The sequence below is a fragment of the Paramormyrops kingsleyae genome, chromosome 3, assembly GCF_048594095.1.
Source record: "Paramormyrops kingsleyae isolate MSU_618 chromosome 3, PKINGS_0.4, whole genome shotgun sequence".
In the NCBI taxonomy this organism is placed as follows: domain Eukaryota; kingdom Metazoa; phylum Chordata; class Actinopteri; order Osteoglossiformes; family Mormyridae; genus Paramormyrops; species Paramormyrops kingsleyae.
The window spans coordinates 3,972,596-3,992,938 of record NC_132799.1 but is presented as its reverse complement, the minus strand read 5'-3'; the positions used below and the strand labels follow the sequence as shown (position 1 = coordinate 3,992,938).

Here is a 20,343-nt window from a genome sequence, read left to right as displayed (position 1 = left end):
CTTGTTTTTTTTTCTTTTTCAAGTACAGTTTCTATCGATCAGGAGCATATCAGCACTATACAAACCTGAAGAGTGCCAGGCCTTCGCTCACACTGGAACGATCGGAGCGAGTTACTTTACAAGCCTGTGCATTCGGCCCATTATTTTAAATATAAAGGTTAAATTCCCAGGAGGCTGGAGACTCGGGTAATTAATACTGCATTTAAGGCGCGGCCTTTTATCTAAACAGGGATCTCCGTAGTCTTAGGGCGCCAGTCGGTAGTATCACTCGCACCGCCTGGTTCCTCTCCTCCGCTGGAGGTGCTGTGCTCGGCAATCAAAGCTGGCAAGACTGCAGCGCAGTACCGCTATAGTGGGTTCAGGCTCTTTAAAGGAAACCTTAATAGCACCGATTGCGGCTGTCCTCCTCTTAATCCTTATCGGCAGTCCCCGGCAGGCTCGGCCTGCGTAATACCAGCTGCTTGCAAGGAATCCAGCGGCGTAATTTCTACCCTCGGGGTCCGGGTTTAAGGACGGGGTCCGGGTTTAAGGACACGGTCCGGCCTGACAGAAGCGTGTCCCAGGACAGTCTGTGTGCCATTGATTTGTGGTAAGTAGCGATTCATGCGTGGATCTCGCATGTGTGTTTATATTCGCTTAGTAACACGTGATTGACGAGTTTAAACTCATATTGCCTTGGGCTGTAAGCTACGCGTCCGTCACGTCAGAGGATCGCGATCGCTGAGATGGTAACTGCAAGGTGGTTTACTTTGTTTCTACAGAGTTTGAGATACGAATGCCATATCAGATCTGGCTTTGTCATCTGGAAGGGTGCTTGGGGTGATTTTGTACTTGTTAGCACGTGCATGGGGGTGTTATTTGGGTGATCTCTAAATGTTTTTGCTAATTGTATTTGTGCTATTATTATTATTATTATTTATTATCATTATTATTATTATTTACGTCAAGTCCCCGTTATTATCTCATCTCATTTAGCTACTCGTCAGAGCCGAAGCATCTACCGAGGCGGTCATAGATTATTCATGTAGACATTAAAACTGGTAACTGAAACTTCGCTTTACTAAGGTTTTCCAAATTTGGTTTGGTTAAAATAACTATGAGCAGCTCGGTTTTTGTTTTTCTACTTCCAGAAACTGGGACTGATGTTTTTTTATTTTTAACAGAACCACAAGACATTTATGCAAAGTCATTTTAGATATTGTTAGGAATTATAAAAAATGTATTAATTGTAAACTACTTTCAAACAGGCAATACTAAATTGTGCCTTATGATTTGCTGCCTTAAAATATCTCGGCACACCTTTATCATATTATCATACTTGTATATAAATAAAAATTAAAAACATCCTTCCAGACGCTGGATTATAAGATGTTTTAGTGTGGTCACACGTGTTTAGTTGCCTTTAGGTGCTTGTTTATCACAGTGATCCGGTGCTTTTCTTCAGGAAACGTATTTTTTTTATTTCTCCTTCTACGCTGATTGGTCGCCGACTTGTATTTATTCCTGCCTCGTTAAAATCACAACAGCCCCCTGAATGGTCCCCGTGGGACCGCCTGTTGGCATGGCGGCGGGGGGGTTGGCTCAGCTGTCCCATGAACTCAGGGAGCCCGCACTCCCCCGGCAGACAAACATGGCCGTACTGAGAGACGCTGTTTTGCTTTTGGCGGAGAGAATCCAGTCTCCCTCCCCTCGGAGTTTCACGGTGTAGCAGTTTCTTGTTATCGCGGTTTTCAGTCACGAACTAGGCCGACATTAAACTAAACCAAAGCTCCTCTTTTCCTTTGGATCCACAAATTATAACCCTGCAGGCCTGTGCTCCGCTCACCGGCGTCTGGTTTTTTAAGTGTTTACGGTGACACAGGAATGCATAAACGCACATATACAGGCTCAGCAGCAGAAATGGGGGGGCTTGTCTCAAACTGGTGGCTTTCCTGCTTTCAACTGCCGGACATTATGAAACCACGATGATTCTTATTGAGCTTCTGCTCATCTTAAAGCAGTTTCTAAACGAGAAAAGGCTATTAGTGTAAACATAAGCTTCAAAAATCCAGATTATTTTAATTTAATAGATGTGTTTGTTGCATGTAAAAGCAAAAAAAAACCTCAGTAGTCACACATGCAGCTGACTGCTATTGGCTGCCTCGTTAAAAGCACCCACCAATGGCATCGCGCCTGCTTAGCCTCATTAGCCAAGCGATACTTGGATGAGCTGACATTAAAATTGAATAACCATGCACAACCTATAGTCAGTGCTAGTTTCCTACTTTGGCTCGAATAAGCAATATTGGACTTGACATGTGGCTAAGGCTCTGCCCGCAGCAGGCGGCCATGCTGTATGTGGGCCTTGGCAAGCTCTGGCGCACCTCTGGCTTGGCAGTGGTTGCTGGGGGCAGCTGGAGCACTACGTTAGGCAGGCTAACCCCTCTGGCTGGACCTCAGGCTTAGCGTGAAATACGGGCCTGCCCAAAAGCTTTGTTTAGGTGGAACTTATGGCTTGATCGGGGGGTGTTCATTACTATTCATGCCAGTTTTCTGTTAGGTTTGGAAGCTGTGATGTGAATAACAAAACCTGTGTTGATTGTTTTTCCGAGAATTACAGCCAACGTTCTCTTTCCCTTAAAGCAGTGAGGCGTCAGGTAATCCTACCTTACTCTGCCTTGCTTGCTGTTGTCTTTTGCCCTGGGGCAGGTGGGCTGCACAGAGCACACCCGCAAAAAGCCTGTTGTCGCAGTTTAAATGGAGCATTTTGCTCTCATTTCCTCGAATTCACATGTCGAACTGACAGCCCATCTTCCCCTGAGCTTTTGTCACAGTCTCGTCTGCAGTACTTTGCATCTTCTTTTCTCCTTCTGTTATTTTCATGGTACCTATTTTTGGTGTTTTCCCCATAAAAGTGGCAGTACACAAAAAATAAAGCTACTTTCGCTTCAGCCCAGCAGCGGGGTGTTTTGTGTTCATTAAAACATGTTTCCAGTGAGGAAGCACGTGATTGTATTGTTTGACCTTCATCAGCCACCGTAGTACAATTCACAGGTGTGCATTTCAAACTTTTCATGAAGCCAAACATCAAGCAAAGTAAATGTAGTCTGCTCTGTCGCTCAGAGATGTTCTGTACCTCAACTGACTCCCCTCTGCTGCCTGCTGTAATGGCGTCTCATAAAACTGACGTTGCAAAGCGTGTCAGCTTTGTGCGCATGCATAATTTAACTTGCCATTTATCCCTGCCAGTTCAGTTTTTCATATGTATAATATTGCTTAGCAATGTAATAATCTTTTTGTGTTAAATGGATTGTTAAGGAGGCCGCGCTGTGGCTTAGAGGGGAGCAATATGATCTCACACTTTGGGGGTTGCGGGTTCGAAACCCGCTCCCAAGGCTGTGTTTGCATGTTCTCCCCCTCTCCGTGTGGGTTTTCCCTGGGAACCCTGCTTACCTCATGCTCTGTGTGTATTTGAGCGCGTGTCCTTTATACCGATTGTGTTTGACATCTAATTGAGCAATGAAAAGATAGTTTATGAAGTCTTCTGTTAAAGTAGTATTTATGTTTGTACTAGTTAACATTTGTATTCATGATGGTCATTTGTATCATTTATTATACAAATCATAGCTTCAAAGGAGGGACTGACTCCATACTGATGCTTCTGGATTTACAATGTAATGTTTTAAAAGCTCCGGGGGGGGTAATGGCCAGGTGTCCCAATACTTTTGTCCATACAGTGTGGTCGTTTTTCCATCGGACAGCAACAAGATGGTTGTTATTCTATAAAAGGAGGTTCATTGAAGTATCTTGAGAGTATGTATCTGGGGGGCAGCATACGGTTTTACGTTCTTCCTTAGACTGAAAACACACTTAATGGGATGACAGAGGAGATACTGACACGGGAGAGTGATGGTCTGCTTAGTTTCAGCCACCATCCCTGTCCTGGGTGCGCCGGGGGGGTATTTATAGACCCGCTGTGGGTAAGTCTGTCGTTCTTATTTTATCTGGCCAGTATGTACCCCTCTGGAGGGATCTCAACTCGCATACAGGCGGACAGGCTGAAGGCGGACGGGATGGGCTCCATCGAGCAGGCCGTGAAGTTCCTCAACCAGGACTACGAGGCCCTCAAGCAGGAGTGCCTGGAGAGCGGCTGCCTCTTCGAAGACCCCTGCTTCTTGGCCGAGCCGGCCTCGCTCGGCTTCAAGGAGCTGGGCCCCAACTCCTCCAAGACCAGGGACGTGGAGTGGCTGCGTCCCACAGTAAGGCTGAGCAGCGGGGGGGTGGCAGCGGGGATCTGGGCCTGGGAGCTCGTCGCCGTGGAGGGAGGTCCGACTCCATTGCTGAAGTCCGCCGTGCTGGTGTTTGTTTAGTGGGAAGAGGATGTTCTGGTGTCTGGCCAGGATCAGATTGCCAAACCCCAAATGCCATTCAAACTAGTGTCAGAAGCAGCCTGATACGTTCATTCCTGCCGGCTACATGCAGTTTAATAGCATCATAGTCTGGGGGGGGGGGGGGGTGTTTGGTCATCTCGGCACATGTACGTGTCACACCTCCTATTCTGTATCGATGGCCACGATATTATGAGACGTTCCCAGTCTCCAAGTTTTTCCAAGTTTTGGCTGCTTCACTCACATACCTGTTAAAAAATTCCTTCTTGTTCTCAGCTACTTCACATTCTCGTCATTCTAACGTCTTACACGGTATGTTATGTGGCCTGAATCCACAGTAAACTATTTCTGTGTATAGCTGAATGCTCTTCTACGCTCTCTGTAAATAAAACATGACTCCAGCTGTAATTATCAATCAAACCTGCCCTTGAGGTAGATGAGTGTCTTACCAGCAGATTCTATAAACTGTTTCCTTTTGTGTTTAGTTGCCCTGGGGTTGCGGGGGCAGGGCTCAGTCAGGAATACCGCTGTTAATCTGGATCAGAGGCCTTGTTTGTTTTCTCATTAAACGCACAGCTGTGGTGATAAAACTAAGGGCTGCTAAGATGTTTACTGCTGGCCAGTTGCTTTCATTATTCTCCGGCAGGAAGAATATGAACACACCCATTCAATTTGCTACACAATGGTACAATAAAATCTATTCAGGAATTAATGGCACCCATCATGAAAATGACAAGAAATCATTGTATTAAATAGATACACACGATGATCCCGTTATTGTGCTCCAGAATCTGGGTGTACCCGTTTACTTTAGCACAATGATTTTTCAAAACATTTTAATAAAACATAGGTTTCAAAATTTTTAGTACCCATAAAAAATATTTAAAATAAAGCCAACCAAAGTGGTATCTATTGTGAAGTTCTCTTCTGATAAGTTGGTCTAAATATACAGGAACTTTATTGCCATCATTCACCAGTACCTGTTTCCCTGGGGTACACATATGTATGACCACACCCCTTTATCATCTAACACTGTGGGCAACAGCAGTCCTATGCAGATCAGGTAACATATTAAAGCATACATTAACACTTGAAAATATCACTGAGCGCGGCTAGGAGAATTGTCAGAAAGTTTCAGAAGTCTGGAATTCAGGTTGATTTGCCAAGAAGAGGATGTATGCACACAGTAACCCCCAAACAGCGAGGGAGATGATGAGGGAGACGATGAGGGAGACCAGTCCTGAGGAATCCAAGGATCAGAGTCTCCTGGGTTATCGGGTTTCTCTCAGACGGCACCTTAATGTCAATAAACCCTTTGGAAATGTTGCACAAAAGAATCTCTAACTAGCACAACCCTCAAATTTCAAAGTGTGAACTTTGATAACCATTATTTGAACTACCATTGGAATGCTGTGCTGTGATTACACGAGATCAAAATCAAAATCTTCAACCATGCACATCTTAGGCAAGAGGACTGCGTAAAATGAAAAACAGTATAATTATTCATTTTTGTAAAGGACACCAATAATTCTATATTTCCCGAAATTTAATCAGTACCTCAGTTTGACAGGACTTGTTCTAGGCAACTGGTGGGTTTGCATCATGTTTGACTCAAGCTGCCTCTTCTAGATTATTTTGCATTGCATTGAATATTTTGAAGACAAATGGCTCTGATTACATATGTCTGGAAGTCCTTGGATGACCTTGTCACCTGTGCCTTTCACAGTCGCTCTTAATGGGAGTGCCCACGGTGACCGGAGCATTTCCCATCATGCCTGGCGTTACCCGTATTGCTGTGTGTTGCACACTTGGGAGAGTGGGCAGTGATGCAGAAACGTGCCTCTCCCTAGTGAGCATGTGTTTGCTTGGGGGTGGGGGGTCGAATAGTTCAGAATCCTGCATGCCGGCCCTGCCTTCCCGCTGTTGCTGAGGGCCAGTCGCAGGTCGTGGGCGTATAGCTCGCATCACGATTGGCCAATGGACACCAGGTGCACCCTGGGATGCCTTCGAGTTGGCCTGGCCTCGCTGATCCACCGGTCCCTGAGGCTTGCTTGGATCCACCTCTTTTTCCTCAGAGAAATGTCCGAGAACTGGTGATTCAGATGATACTGGATGGTAATGCATCCCAAACATGGTCTACGAACTTCTGTGTTGAATTTCCCTCCAAGTCGTCTCAAGGACGAAAAAAAAAACCTACCGTCCCAGTGAAAAATCGAAGCAGAGGCTTACATCGTTCTCAAAGCATGCACAAATAAAACAGGTCTCCCATTAGTGAATATTTATCACAGAATAGGGAGACAGCCGAACCACATTGACAGAAACACTTTACCTCTTTTAAGTGCGAGGCTTATTCACATTCCTGTCCACTAGCATTGCCTTTTTTTAAGATAAGTTGAAAATAAGCCTGGGAAGTTCAGACCCGTTGTTTTGGCTGAAAGCTTTTCAGGTGAGCTGTCATGCTTTTTCCACTGGCTGCTCGGACATTCCTGACTTGTTCGACTGGATTTTTTTTTTTGCAGGAGTTGGCGAGTGAACCCCAGTTTATTGTGGGCGGAGCCACAAGGACTGACATTTGCCAGGGGGCCCTGGGTAAGTTCTGATTGGCCCCTGCCTTCTATGTACCCCACCCTGAGTCAATTCAAAACTGGCTCATGACTCCCCTTTCATCTGTATGGGGTGTCTTGTGATGCTCAGCTCCTCTGGATTACGCGGCATGGGACACGGTCCCTGCGAGTGACGACTGCCTGTCCTCATGCCGCTGTGGTCGCCAGCTCAGGTTTCGGACTTCCTGGTGTCGTGGGCGAACTCTCCCCTTTCTGTTCTCTGTGTCTTTATCTCCTGCACCAAAAACATTTTCTACTGGGCCAAATACAGCACTTGCTTGTCATTAAGCAGGAAGTGTGTTGGCAGGCTGCCTTTTTCTGCTGTGACCTTATACAGCACCTCACCACAGCGCCTGCGGTTAATTGAGCAAAAACAGCCCTGCTTTGAAAAGCATTGCAAGCCCCACCCCCTGCCATTGTTCTGATTGGACCACGCTTCTGTGCTCTGTGGCATTTGGATGAACTCCCTGAGTGGCAGGCGGATGGACCACTGGAGAGCAAGCACGGGATTCCTTACCCTTCTACAATCAGTCTTATGGCTCAATCGTTCTCTGTAGTTATACTAGTGCTGACTCGCTATAAGAGGTCATTTATAATTCCTGCCCGTTAATCAACGAAGCGGAAAATCAATCAGCCCAGTTCGGAACACTGCATTTAAACAAGTGATTCACAGAACGCTGTGTGGGTGACCACTCAGGAGGAATCGGTAACGGGGAAGCCCATCTTTAAGGGGAAATGCGACTTTGCCCCCCCCCCCCCCCCCCATCATTTTGTACATTTGCGTCCTTGCTGACTGGGCCGGGGGGCTGGGAAGCGCAGACCTCGCAGAAGTGCCAGTCATTATGCTGATGTGGCTGTTTCCCCTGCAGTGATTCTTCATTGCCTCTTGAAATGAAGGTAAATAAAGAGAACATTGCAGGGAGGTGGACCAGTGCCCTGTGGGCGGAAGCCCTCAGCGTCTGGCCCCTTTTTCTTTTATCCCCCATGCAGCACGAGTGACGCAGAATCTTGAATGTAACTCATGTTACGGCTGGAGGGTGTTTCCGGGCACATAGCTGGGGTGACTCACCGCTGTGGACCGCTAACTCACAGCCCGGGCGCCCAGGGGGAAGATGGCCCCTCTGTCACGAGTGCGGGGGCTCCAGCCCATGTGCTCCGCACCGTTTTTGTAGTGCTACGGCTTGTATTTGCAAGTTCCACTCCATTTTTAGCATTTTTGTAGTTTTCTTAACTGTGCCGCTCTGGAAAATGCCAGAATTATTGCCAGTACAGGATGGGTGTCTCCCGCATCTCCCACACAGGCCTTCCCCTGTGTGTCATCCTGGCATCCTGCCTCCGACTCCTACAAGTGTCTGTGGCCAAAGGCTCCCCCTGCTGTTCGCAGTGGGTATGACTACATGCCATGGGGCGTGTTTTCCATTGTGAAGCATTTGTAATTGGTGTAATTAGAGCATTTATGGTTGTGGCAGGGCATTTAAATTGTGCTGGTGGGTGCTGAGACTTGCCCGGACTAGCCGTTAATTTCTTTTCTTTTGCCTCACGCCTCTAGAACGGGAGGCTTGAATCCCACCTTTGCACTCTGTGTGGAGTTTGCACTTTCCGTCACGTACCGATGTATTCGGCTCTCTAAAAACCCGTTGTTGGCAGAGGTGGCAATTTCAGGTGCAGAAAGTAAAAATCCAGACCATGATTTACTTTCGACCAACCACTTGAGCATAAAAAGTCACAGTCACAGAGTGCTCAACTGGTTGGTTGAAACTAAATCTTGGTCTGGATTTTTACTTTCTGGACCTGAAATTGCCACCTCTGGTCATTGGATAAGACTTGCAGGGGGTGCATTTGCTGTTCTGGGTGTGGTGGAGCACGGAGAAGGTTCCGGATTGTCTGCAGTGACTCAGAGCGCCGATAACGTGATCCAGCTTGCGGGACGATTCACGTTCGTTACCGGCAGGGAATTCATGCCCCTGTTTGGCGAGACGCATTCCTCGTTATTCCATTTTACATTTTATGTATTTAACAGATGCTTTTATTCACTTCTGAGAGTGCAGGGTCAGCCAGTGCCTGGAGCCAGAGCCAGCCCACCCTACAGGTGACATGGGCCTGGGGTTCGATTTGATTAGGGGGCGCCAGAGAGCAGGTGAAAAAAATCAGGAGAGATGCCTCCGGCTACATTATGTGACATTAGTTATTTACACTAGTTTTAATATTACACTGCACTTCTTGTGAAACAGATGCTAGTTTGCTAGTTAGCAGACACATACCCTGTACACTCAGGGCCAGCCCTACCTGGAGCAACTGGGAGTTAAGGATTTCTTTCCTATAGTGAAATCACTTTGCCGACATTGGGATTTGAACCAGTAACCTTCTGATCACACAGAGTCCTAACCCACTGAACGACACACCACCCCCTTATCTCTCTCTCCCCTTTCTCTTTTCACCGTGTCTGGTTGCCCCGAAAGGTCACACCCCCTCGATCTGCATGGTGACTCGTGCCAGTCCGCCATTCTCTAATCGCGATTCCTGTGTCACGGGGATTCCTGGAGCAGAAACATACCCTGTAATCTTCGTCCCTCTAGGTTATCATGCAGACTCATCGCTGTGCTCTGCTGCTCCCTGCACATCTCTAGTTTGGCTCCGTTTCCATCAATGCAGCTTTAATCCTCCAGGGGACCCCAGACAGGCTGCTGACACTGTTTATCACTGCATTTTTGCCAGTGATTTACACTCAGCACTGGTTTACTATTCTGTTTGTTATTTTTCTGTTATTTGTTCACTTTATACAAACTGCAGCTGCTGTCTTGGTCCGAGGCCCATCTCCTGATTAGTGCGGGTTAATTATAATAGCACTAATGAGATGATAATGACCAGAAGATAACAACTGTCTGTCTGACTGCAGGGGATTGCTGGCTTCTGGCAGCCATTGCCTCGCTCACCTTGAATGAAAACGTGCTGCACCGCGTCGTCCCTCATGGCCAGACCTTCGAGGAAGACTATGCTGGAATCTTCCATTTCCAGGTGCTTAGTTTAAGCTGGTTCAGGTTGCCATGGCGCCCTGGACCACACAGTTAAATGGATGCCGTTTAAGTAAAAACTGCAGCGATGTGGCTGGACGAGACTCGTGTCCGGTCCTTCTCTCACCCCCCACCTTTTGTGTCCCAGTTCTGGCAGTTTGGCGAGTGGGTGGACGTGGTGATCGATGACCGGCTGCCGGTGAAGGCCGGGGAGCTGATGTTTGTCCACTCGGCCGAGGGCAATGAGTTCTGGAGTGCCCTGCTGGAGAAGGCCTACGCCAAGTAGGTGCTCGCCTGCTAGCCGAAGACGCTGCACCACATGCGGCCGCTAACCGCGTGACTGTGTCACCACAGGCTCAATGGCTCCTATGAAGCGCTGTCCGGGGGCAGCACCACCGAGGGGTTCGAGGATTTCACGGGGGGCGTGGCAGAGATGTACGAGCTGCGGAATGCCCCCAGGGACCTCTATAAGATCATCAGCAAGGCCCTGGACAGGGGCTCGCTGCTCGGCTGCTCCATCGACGTCAGTAGTCCCTTCGGTGCTTCTAGCTCTCCTGGAGAGCAGCCATATTGAACGGCGCTGCTCCGTATAAACGTTACGGCGTAGCTGAGACTCAAACCCTCCCCCGACCCTTTGCAGATCACCAGTGCCTTCGATATGGAAGCTGTGACCTTCAAGAAGCTGGTGAAAGGCCATGCGTACTCCGTGACCGCGGTGAAGCAGGTGGGCGGGGCCAGAGAAAGAGGCAGCAGGCTAACGGCCGTAGCTTCTGCTAGCTCCCTATTTAATGCTTGAACCCACGGCGTTCTGGGTTGTAGGCATGTTCCTTACCGCCTCCACTACTGCGGTTGCTTATTGTGTCACAGGTAAACTACCAAGAGCAGATGGAGAGGCTGATTCGCATCAGGAACCCCTGGGGGCAGGTGGAGTGGACCGGGGCATGGAGTGACAAGTGAGTGGAGTCTCTAAACACGCGTGTTTTGCGTGTTCCTCAGCACATATGCAAGCTACCATGCCCATTAGCCAGTGAAGTGCAGCTCATTAGCTGTGAAATGCAATCGCTAACAGTGTGTTAGCAAAGTGCTATTGCTGACAGTATTCCTATAAAGCACTTTGGCTAGCAGGGGGGCAGTGGTGTGTCGGTTAAGTGCTGCTGGCTGTTTGCCTTTAAAATGCTAATGACCTTGCAATAAAGAGCTTTTGCTGACGGTATGTCAGACTAGGCCTTTCCAACCATGCGACCTGCTTCTTGTCACCCACCATTCATGCACTCTTTTCCTTTGATGTGTAAGTGGCCCACCTAACCCACAGGGCATGTAAATTCCTTCACCCCACCTGCCCCCCGCAGGCAGGGAGGTAACTAACCAAATGACACACGTCCTGGTTCTTCCATCCAAGTTGCGTTTATTAGGCGCATTCGCACCAAAGTTCAGGGTCCGATTCCCTGGGCCGTCTCCACCTGGTACTTTTGTAGCTCGTGGCCACTGGCGTGTGTCACCTTTCCAACGTGCAACAGGAACTGTGACCTTTATGCTAAATTAACATGGAAGACAAAAAAACAAGGTAGCTTAAACTTCACGTGTAATTTCATAAGAAACTACACTATCACCCCAAAACAGTGGAAGATAAACGTTGTTTTTTATTTTTTTTTCTGGAGGAGATGGAACAGTGCAGAAATACGCATTTTATTTATATTTTATTTGTATTTATAATTCATTCTTAAATCTGGCCAACAGATCGATCTTTTGTTTTCCACAGAACAAAAAATGATGTAATGTTATTCCACTAATCAGCGCTGGCAAGTTTCACTGCCAGTATCGGTAGCGTGTGGCTCAGTGGGCTAAGCCTGTGTGCTTGTAATCACATGGTCGCCGGTTCAAACCCAGCCTCAGCTTGTCTGCGGGTCCTTGAGCAAGGCCATTAACCCCCAGCTCCCTGGGTGCTGCTACAGGTGGCTGCCCTTCGCAGACAGCTTACTCTGCAAAGAGCAGGTTGATGGAGGCGTAAAAAGAATTTCCCCATGAGGGACAATAAAGGTTAAATTTAAAAAAATTATAATAATAATTAATTAATATTAGACGGAAGTATAACGGTTATTTATTTTCCAATGCAGAAATATGGCCACCCAAACAGAAAAGGTATTCATATATACAAAAATAATTACATCTGCTCAAATTTTGCTCCTCTACTTCTGTTTTCCCTGCCCTTCTGTGTAACTTCTCCACTGCTGCTTGTGGTAAACCAGTCAGCAAGTTTATCGCTGTAAGTCTCACCCAGTAGTTACTGGTTGAGCGAAAAGTGACTAATCCAGAGTAGTAACTAAAAAAAAAGTTCAAGAACTGCCTTTGAGGAACTAGAATTGGCCTGAGTTCCAGTTGTGGGAACATGACTGAAATTCTTGGTTCCTGAAAAAGGTTCCTGTGGTGGGAAAGCCTCTATTTTCCTCACTCAGAAGCTTTCCTTGAGTCTTCTTGTAGAATGCTCCTGAGTGTGTTTGTTAATAAAGGATACTTGATTCAATCATCTTCTCGCTAGAAGCGATTTTTTTTTTCCACAAGGGAAAACGCTCTTGCTGATGGTGTGTGTTTGTCAGCAAAGTGCTACGCCTGAAGAGGAAATGCAGTTGCTGCCTGTAATATATTGCTGCCTGCAAGGCTCTCTCACACCAACATGCACTAACTGCTTCCTGTGGCTTTGTCCAGCTCCCCTGAGTGGGATGAGATCGACCCGTCCGAGAGGGAGGACTTGCATCTGAAGATGGAAGATGGGGAGTTTTGGTAAAATTATTTTCTCTCAAATACAGGTACCCGTCGACTTGCGTCTCAGTTCAGTCCCGGAAGTGAGGACATAAGTCACTTTGGACATATCTTGATCATTATATGGGATGGGTCAGATATATTGTATAAAATAAGATACAATGTCACACACATTTAACTGAACCTCTATAGTGGCAGCACAATCGGTTTGTTTTGTATGGCAATCCGTTTTAGCCTTAATTCATTTCCAAAAGATATCATAAATTCAGTTCTAACTAGTTAGAATGCAAATTCTTCATATAAGGAATTCCATTGGAACTAGTTACATTGTGTATTTCTGATATCAGAAATTCAACTTCAGATAAAATGCATATGGTTGATTGATATTGATAATTGATTGACATTGGAAATTCAGTTTTAACTAAATTCAGTTTTTTATATATATATATATATATATATATCAGGAAATCAGGTTTAACTAGTCAAAATACCAATTGTTGATAGAAAAAAAGGTTAAATCCAATTTATGATATCAGGAATTCAATTGTAACTAATTATAATTCAGTTTTAATTATAACTATTACAGCAGAATTTATGATGAAGAATTTGCATTCTAACTTACAGTTGAATTTGTGATATCCTCTAGAGATGAATCAAAGTTAAATGGCTTGCCATAATTTTGGTTCTTGCAGCATGCCGCACATGTGAGGAAGTGTCTGCTGACATCCGCTGCATCTGTTTTGTCTCTCGATAAATTTTATTAAGGCTGTTATAGGGTGTGAGCGTGACTGGACGGTTCTCGATGGGACGCAAGTCGATGGATGGCTGTAATTGTTCCTTAATTCTTTTCCTTGATGCACAAGTGTATGTTTTGCTCTTAGTCAGCAATTAATTATATTTAGAAAATACATGAATTGTTTATAGATTTTTTTACTTTGAAATTCCCTTTGGATCCAGTTGCCGCTTAAATATGAACGAATGAATGAACCAATTAATGAAATATATAGATAGATGGACACTTTTTAAATTATTTTAAAAAAAAGCTCCTCTGCTCTGTGTATTTAATTAGAAAAGAAAGTAATTTTAATCATAAACTTTTTTGCATGTGACTCCATATGATAAATGATGTGTAGTGTTGATATTACCAGGACCGTGTGACATATTGCTGGGCTGTGCTCCATGCTCGCTGTCCCTTGGTGCTCGCTGTCCCTCGGTGCTCGCTGTCCCTCGGTGCTCCCTGCGTCTCCTGGCCGATGCCCGGACATCCTGAAAGTCGCGCCCTGTCTTTCTCAGGATGTCCTTCCAGGAGTTTCTGCGGCAGTTTTCCCGTCTGGAGATCTGCAACCTGACGCCAGATGCCCTGAACGAGGACACCCCCAGCTTCTGGAACACCATCAAATTCCACGGTTCGTGGAGGCGGGGCAGCACGGCGGGCGGCTGCCGGAACCATCCCAGTGAGCGGTCGCCATGACAACCAGATCTGTCACCTCCACCGTGTTCACCTGTGATGACGCGGTTTTCGCGTGAAGCTGCAGCTTCCCGTCCGCTCGTCGGCTTCCTCCTCTTACATCCCGCACTCCCACCCCAACCCCAGGCACCTTCTGGATCAACCCGCAGTACAAGATCACCCTGCTGGAGGAGGACGATGACCCAGACGACGACGAGGTGGCCTGCAGCTTCCTGGTGGCCCTCATGCAGAAGGACCGACGGCGGTACCGCCTGCACGGGCAGGACATGCACACGATCGGCTTCGCCATCTACGAGGTCAGACTCAGCGACCTGGAATGTTTTTAAGGTTGTTCACCTTGTGTTTTGAAAATCTGCTAATTCGGACTTCTTGGCACGCCTTATACACAGTGCAGCCAATGAACACATTCACGAAAATGAAACACCAATAATGTATACCAAACTTTTTTGCATACATTGATATTTACTACATTGTTCATTGTTACTCGCTTAACATTTACTAGAAATACACTGAATATTCTTTGCTAACAAATAAATGTACAGTTTGTTCACCATTTGAGTACCTTTATTAGCAAGAAAATGTCAAGAAAATTTCCGATTAATCAAAGTTACCTCCTCTAGCAGTTATAATAGCAGAAAAAATTTGAGGCATTCTTTTTACAAGAAACATTAAATACTGCTCCGTTTCATGGGATACAACAGTTAACTAGCGCATTTAAAGGACAGTGGTTAAAACCTGCGGTGTGCAAAATCTTTTGACTGGAAGTGAATTTATAGCTGGTGTGGCGTAAGCAGGATATTTAGCAACTTCAAAACCACAACTTTTTAAAATGGTTAGAAGGTGGAAAGAGCAAGAAATTTGCAGAAAAGGAAGGAATAGCAGTTGCCTCCAGGATCATTTCTGACAGTTATCTGCAAATCTGTGTGTGCAGAATAATTCATTTGTTTTTTTTTCTTTTTGTGTCCCATTTGTATAGATTCCAGATGAGGTACGAAGCTGTTCTGTCTCTAATTCCCTCATCAGCATTCCAATGGCAGTAAGAATGTAACCAAAGGCCTATTTAGCAGAAAGACCTTGTTGCAATTATTACGTTCCATGTTCACTGGCTCCCTCTAGTGGCGAGCACTTTTTAAGCACATAGACTCCTTGTTGTGCATGTTTATCCTACTGTACATTCCACCCTCACAGTTCAAGGGCTGCCAGAACATTCACTTGAAGAAGGACTTCTTCCTGACGCACTCGTCGTGCGCGCGCTCTCAGACCTTCATAAACCTGCGGGAGGTGAGCACACGCCTTCACCTGCCCCCAGGGGAGTATCTCGTGGTGCCCTCCACCTTCGAACCAAGCAAAGAGGCCGACTTCGTGCTCAGGGTCTTTACCGAGAAGATGTCCGAGACAGAGTGAGTGCATCTGACCGTTCACCTTTCTTGCATCATCCTCTGTTGGGTACTCGCCCCTCCCACTTGAAGAACAACATTGTAGAAATGATGAAGCCTGGTTTACGCTTTGTTTCAGGGAGCTGGACGATGAGATCTCGGCCGACCTTGAAGACGTCGTGAGTTGTGCAGCACATTGGAGTCCTGGTACCACTCTGCATGCCATGGCTGCGTGGGTTTACTGCAGGTATTGAGATTTGCCTGTTTTGTGATTCACTTTTGCAGGAGGAAATCACAGAGGACGACATTGATGATTCCTTCAAGTCTATGTTTGCGCAGTTGGCCGGAGAGGTGAATAGTTTTCTGTTACTTTTTTCGTCCATAATTAGGACTTTTTAGACTAGTTCCTTGGTTTAAATCCAGGTTATTTTAGACAGCACAACAAAAGGAATTATTACCTAACGCAAATCTCTGACTTGAGATATGTACCTTCCAGGACATGGAAATCTCTGTCCATGAGCTCAGGACCATCCTTAACAGGGTGGTGTCCAAACGTAAGTACGCCTGTGTTTCATAAGACATCATTTTTCCCAGAATTAAAAGCAGCTTTGGAGCAGCACATTAGCAACATTGTCCATACTGATCGAAGCCAGAAATGGTGCCTCTTGTTTTCATTTCAGTATCAGGAGATTTCATTTCACTAAAGCAATTGTGTCTATTTCAGATAAGGACTTAAAGACAGATGGCTTTAGTATGGAATCCTGCCGGACCATGGTTAACCTCATGGATGTATCTTTTAAAAAGCAAAGCGCTGTGTGTGTCTGTGAATTTGGCCGTTACTTTCCTTTTTCTTCCTTTCGTTTTCTCTTACTTTCCCTTGTATGCAATCAGGTACTTTTTTTCTCCTGCAAAAATAAGACACTGAACAAAGTCCACTGTGGCACCACTTTCCTTTACCCAGCAAACCCTCAGAAAGATGGCAGCGCCCGTCTTGGGCTGGTGGAGTTTCAGATTCTGTGGAATAAGATCAGAAAATGGCTGGTGAGTGAGCAGTCGGGTCATATCGCCCTGTAGCCCGATACTGGCCTTTATGGCTTTACGATAAGCTGTTTATGACTCAGATATACAGTATAAATCTACATTGGCATCAATGTGACCAAAGAGAAACGGAAATGACTTTATGAGATTATTTTTGTATTTTATAGCAGCTTTTAGGTGGAGAGCAGATGTGGCCATTCTTATTTGCAAAGGCCTGGTGTGTGTGTGTGTGTGTGTGTGTGTGTGTGTGTGTGTCTGTGTCTGTGTTTGTGGTAACCTTTAGGTCAGCTGTTCAAACCCAGATACGACAACTGTTCAGCCAGTCAGTCCTCTAATTAGTAATCTCATTACGGAGATGCAGGGAAAACACGCATACACGACGGCCCTTTCTGGATAAGATTGGCTACCCCTGCTTTAGGTGTATCACCAGTCACAGTCCCCACAGTTCTCCCTGTTCCTGGGCCGCCGTGTATCTGAGTGGGCTGAGGTTGTAGCTGATAACCATTTAACCCAGAATATCTGGAGCTGAACAACATTGGACTTCTGTTTATTTTTGCCCCTGGTTTTTATTACCCTTATGTGTAAATCATGTTCTTGGTTTAGAAGATGAGATGTTTTACTGAGTCTGTCTCACCGGGTCCCTGTCTCTCGCCCCTCCCCCAGGTTCTCTTCAGACAGTACGACCTCGATAAGTCAGGCACCATGAGCTCCTATGAGATGCGTCTGGCCGTGGAGTCGGCAGGTACCGTCTGAACCAACTCACTGTTACTCAGCCTCTCGGCACCAACTGCATGCCATCTAACTCACTGGTTCAAAGCTGGTTTTGCAAGTTTGAGTTTACAGTGTTTCACATGTAATGTACCTTGTCCAGGGGTTGGACAATGAAACTGAAACACTGGCCAAACTAGCGATTGAGGTTTCAGGCCTATATATGTGCAGAGTGGTGGCCAGTCACTGATTGCACATTGCATCAGTAAGAGCAGAGTGTGAATATTGCAGTCCACGCAACACAATGGGAGACATTTCAGACTATTGGTGTGCTTCTCTCTGGTACATCTGTGAGCAGGACAACAAGTCTTTGTGGTGTGTCGAGAGCCATGGTATCCAGGGCAATGTCAGCATACCACCACAAAAGATGGCTTGCATCCAACATGAGTAACTGTACACGCAAAAGGAAGCTGTCTGAAAGGGATGTCTGAGCATTAACCCAGATTCCAAAAAATATAAAACCGCAGCTGCCTAACTCGCTGCGGAATGAAATTCACACCTTGACTCTCCTATTTCCATCAAATCCGTTCATTGGCAGCTCCCCAGGGTCGCTGTTCATGGTTGGGCTGCTATAGCCAAGCCTTTGGTCACTCGTGCCAATGGCAAACGTCTATGTCAATCGTGCCAGCAGTGCAAATCCTGGGCTGTGGACAATGTGAAACATGTATTATTCTCTGATGAGTCCACCTTCACTGTCTTTCCCACATCCGGGAGTCTTACAGTGTGGAGAAGCCCCAAAGAGACTGTTCTGTACCCAGACTGCAGCACAGGGATCGATCAGTGATGGTTTGGGCTGCAATATAATGGCATTCCCTAGGCCCACTACATGTTCTTGTTGGCGCGTCACTGCCAAGGACCACCCACATCCCCCATCCCTGCACCGTCACCAGATCTGAATATTATTAAGCCATGTTTGGGTGTATTGGAGGAGCGAGTCAGGAAATGTTTTCCTCCACCAGCATCGCAGAGTGACCTGGCCACTGTTCTGCATGAGGAATGGCTCAAAATCCCTCTGGCCACTGTGCAGGACCATTGCATTGTCCTTGTATCTGCCTTTCCCAAGAGGAATTGATGTTGTATTGGCTGCAAAAGGAGGCCCTACACCATACTAATGAATTACTGTGGTCCGAAACCAGGTGTTTCAGTTTCACTGTCCAGCTTCTGTATTTAAAGAACATTACACACAAAGACAGAAGAAAAAACTTGATTATCTAATTCTCATAGTTCTTATATTCTATAGGCTTCAAGCTCAACAACAAGTTGAATGAGATCCTGGTGGCCAGATATGCCGAAAATGAGGCCATCGACTTTGATAACTTCATCTGCTGCCTTGTCAAGCTAGAAGCTATGTTCAGTGCGTAACTCTTTTGAAATGTTCAGAATGCTTTGTTGTATCTTTGAGATTTATTACTGCACTTTCCTAAAAGTCCAAAGTTGTAAAATTTTCTTTTTTCTTAGGGACTTTTCAAGAACTTAACAAAGATGAGACTGGAGTGGTTGAAATAAACATCACAGAGGTAAAATCTCATACTTTGCAACTCAAATGGCTGTGATTTTCATATTAATTCCTACTACAGTGATTCCTTATAGAATTCTCTTCACCTTAATGACCCAAACACTTCTCTCTCTCCCTTTTTGCAGTGGTTATATTTGACCATGTGTGGCTGAGGAAGAAATCATTCCAGCAAAGGGTCCAATGGATTTCACCTTAGATATACTGAAGTCCCACCATCTCTATCATGACTCAACTAACAGTTTTGACCTTTAGTGTCCCTAACCCAGGGGTGGGCAATCTTATCCGCAAAGGGCTGGTGTGTATGCAGGTTTTCGCTGCAACTCCCTAATTAGGTCACTAATTAGAGGACTGATTGGCTGAAGAGTCTTCACACCTGGGTTTGAACACCTGACCTAAAGGTTATCCCAAAAACCTGCATACACACCGACCCTTTGCGGATAAGATTGCCCACCCCTGCCCTAGCCCCAGAAACACTGTGCTAGTTATTCAAAAGGACAGCTCACAAGTTCATGCCAGTACTAGTGCCATTTTAAACTATTTTATTTGATTAGGGACTTAACATACTGTGACCTTCTGGATATTATTTTTTTTAAGACTAAAAAAGTAAAAGAACTTAACCATGCAGTTCATAGTTGCTTAATTGTTAACCCATTCCAGAACAATTCATCCATTGTTGCTGTGCAAAGAAAATATCTACTACCTGATTTATGAAAATTACTCCTAACTAAAAATTCTTTGCTATAAAAGAACTTACCTGCACTGGTAAGACTATACGAAATAACAGGTGAAAATAAAACTCTTAAACTGCAGTGATGTTTAAAGGAAAAATATTTAAGGGAACTCCTGCATCCATTATTAATATTACAAAGCCAAGACCTGTGTTACTCAGTGACCCCACAAAGTCATAAAGTGGTTGATTTTTTATAAAATAAATTGCTTAGGAGGATTAAAAAGGGTTCATGCATTGAAAATTAAGATCTGGATATTGTAAAATGTACTACAATCATCTCTCTCTGATTTGATCTCTTGCTGTTCACTCTCAGGACTGGCATCCATGTTTACCATGTAGCCTTAATTTAAAGAAAGCAAATGTGAGGCTGCTCAATTTCTGCATGCACACCAGACCACAACCTGCTGTTTCTGTCTGTGGTGATCGCTCCCTAATTTCAGGGGTACAACAGGGATTACCTCAATAACTACCGATTGTTAGGAATGCCACACTATTACTTGACTAACAGAAATGTGACAATGTACACACAGAGCACATAATATACATTTATTTCTTGCTTGAATGGACTTTATTTAGTATGTTTTAGGATTCAAAAGCACGTTTTGTTTATGGGCACATTGCTTAGGCGTGCCGTATCTGTGAAGCACTGTTTCAGAGTGTTATTACAATAAAATGTCAAACATCAAACTTCATTTTTTTAATCGTGGAT

At 45.5% G+C, this 20,343-nt stretch overlaps 1 protein-coding gene across 1 annotated transcript; it reads left to right on the top strand.

The window, feature by feature from the left end:
- The first annotated feature begins 39 nt into the window (after positions 1–39).
- LOC111852307 (calpain-1 catalytic subunit-like) lies at positions 40–20,326 on the top strand. The gene is made up of 23 exons (XM_023828083.2): positions 40–589; positions 2,623–2,636; positions 3,992–4,238; positions 6,887–6,956; positions 9,867–9,985; positions 10,130–10,263; positions 10,336–10,504; positions 10,622–10,705; positions 10,849–10,934; positions 12,685–12,759; positions 14,032–14,192; positions 14,333–14,502; positions 15,183–15,194; positions 15,395–15,606; positions 15,722–15,761; positions 15,868–15,933; positions 16,079–16,136; positions 16,307–16,371; positions 16,555–16,623; positions 17,284–17,362; positions 18,629–18,742; positions 18,847–18,905; positions 19,030–20,326. The coding sequence occupies exons 3-23, from the start codon at positions 3,993–3,995 to the stop codon at positions 19,054–19,056; spliced, it is 2,115 nt and encodes a 704-aa protein (XP_023683851.2). The 5' UTR covers positions 40–589; positions 2,623–2,636; position 3,992; the 3' UTR covers positions 19,057–20,326.
- The last annotated feature ends 17 nt before the right edge of the window (positions 20,327–20,343 follow it).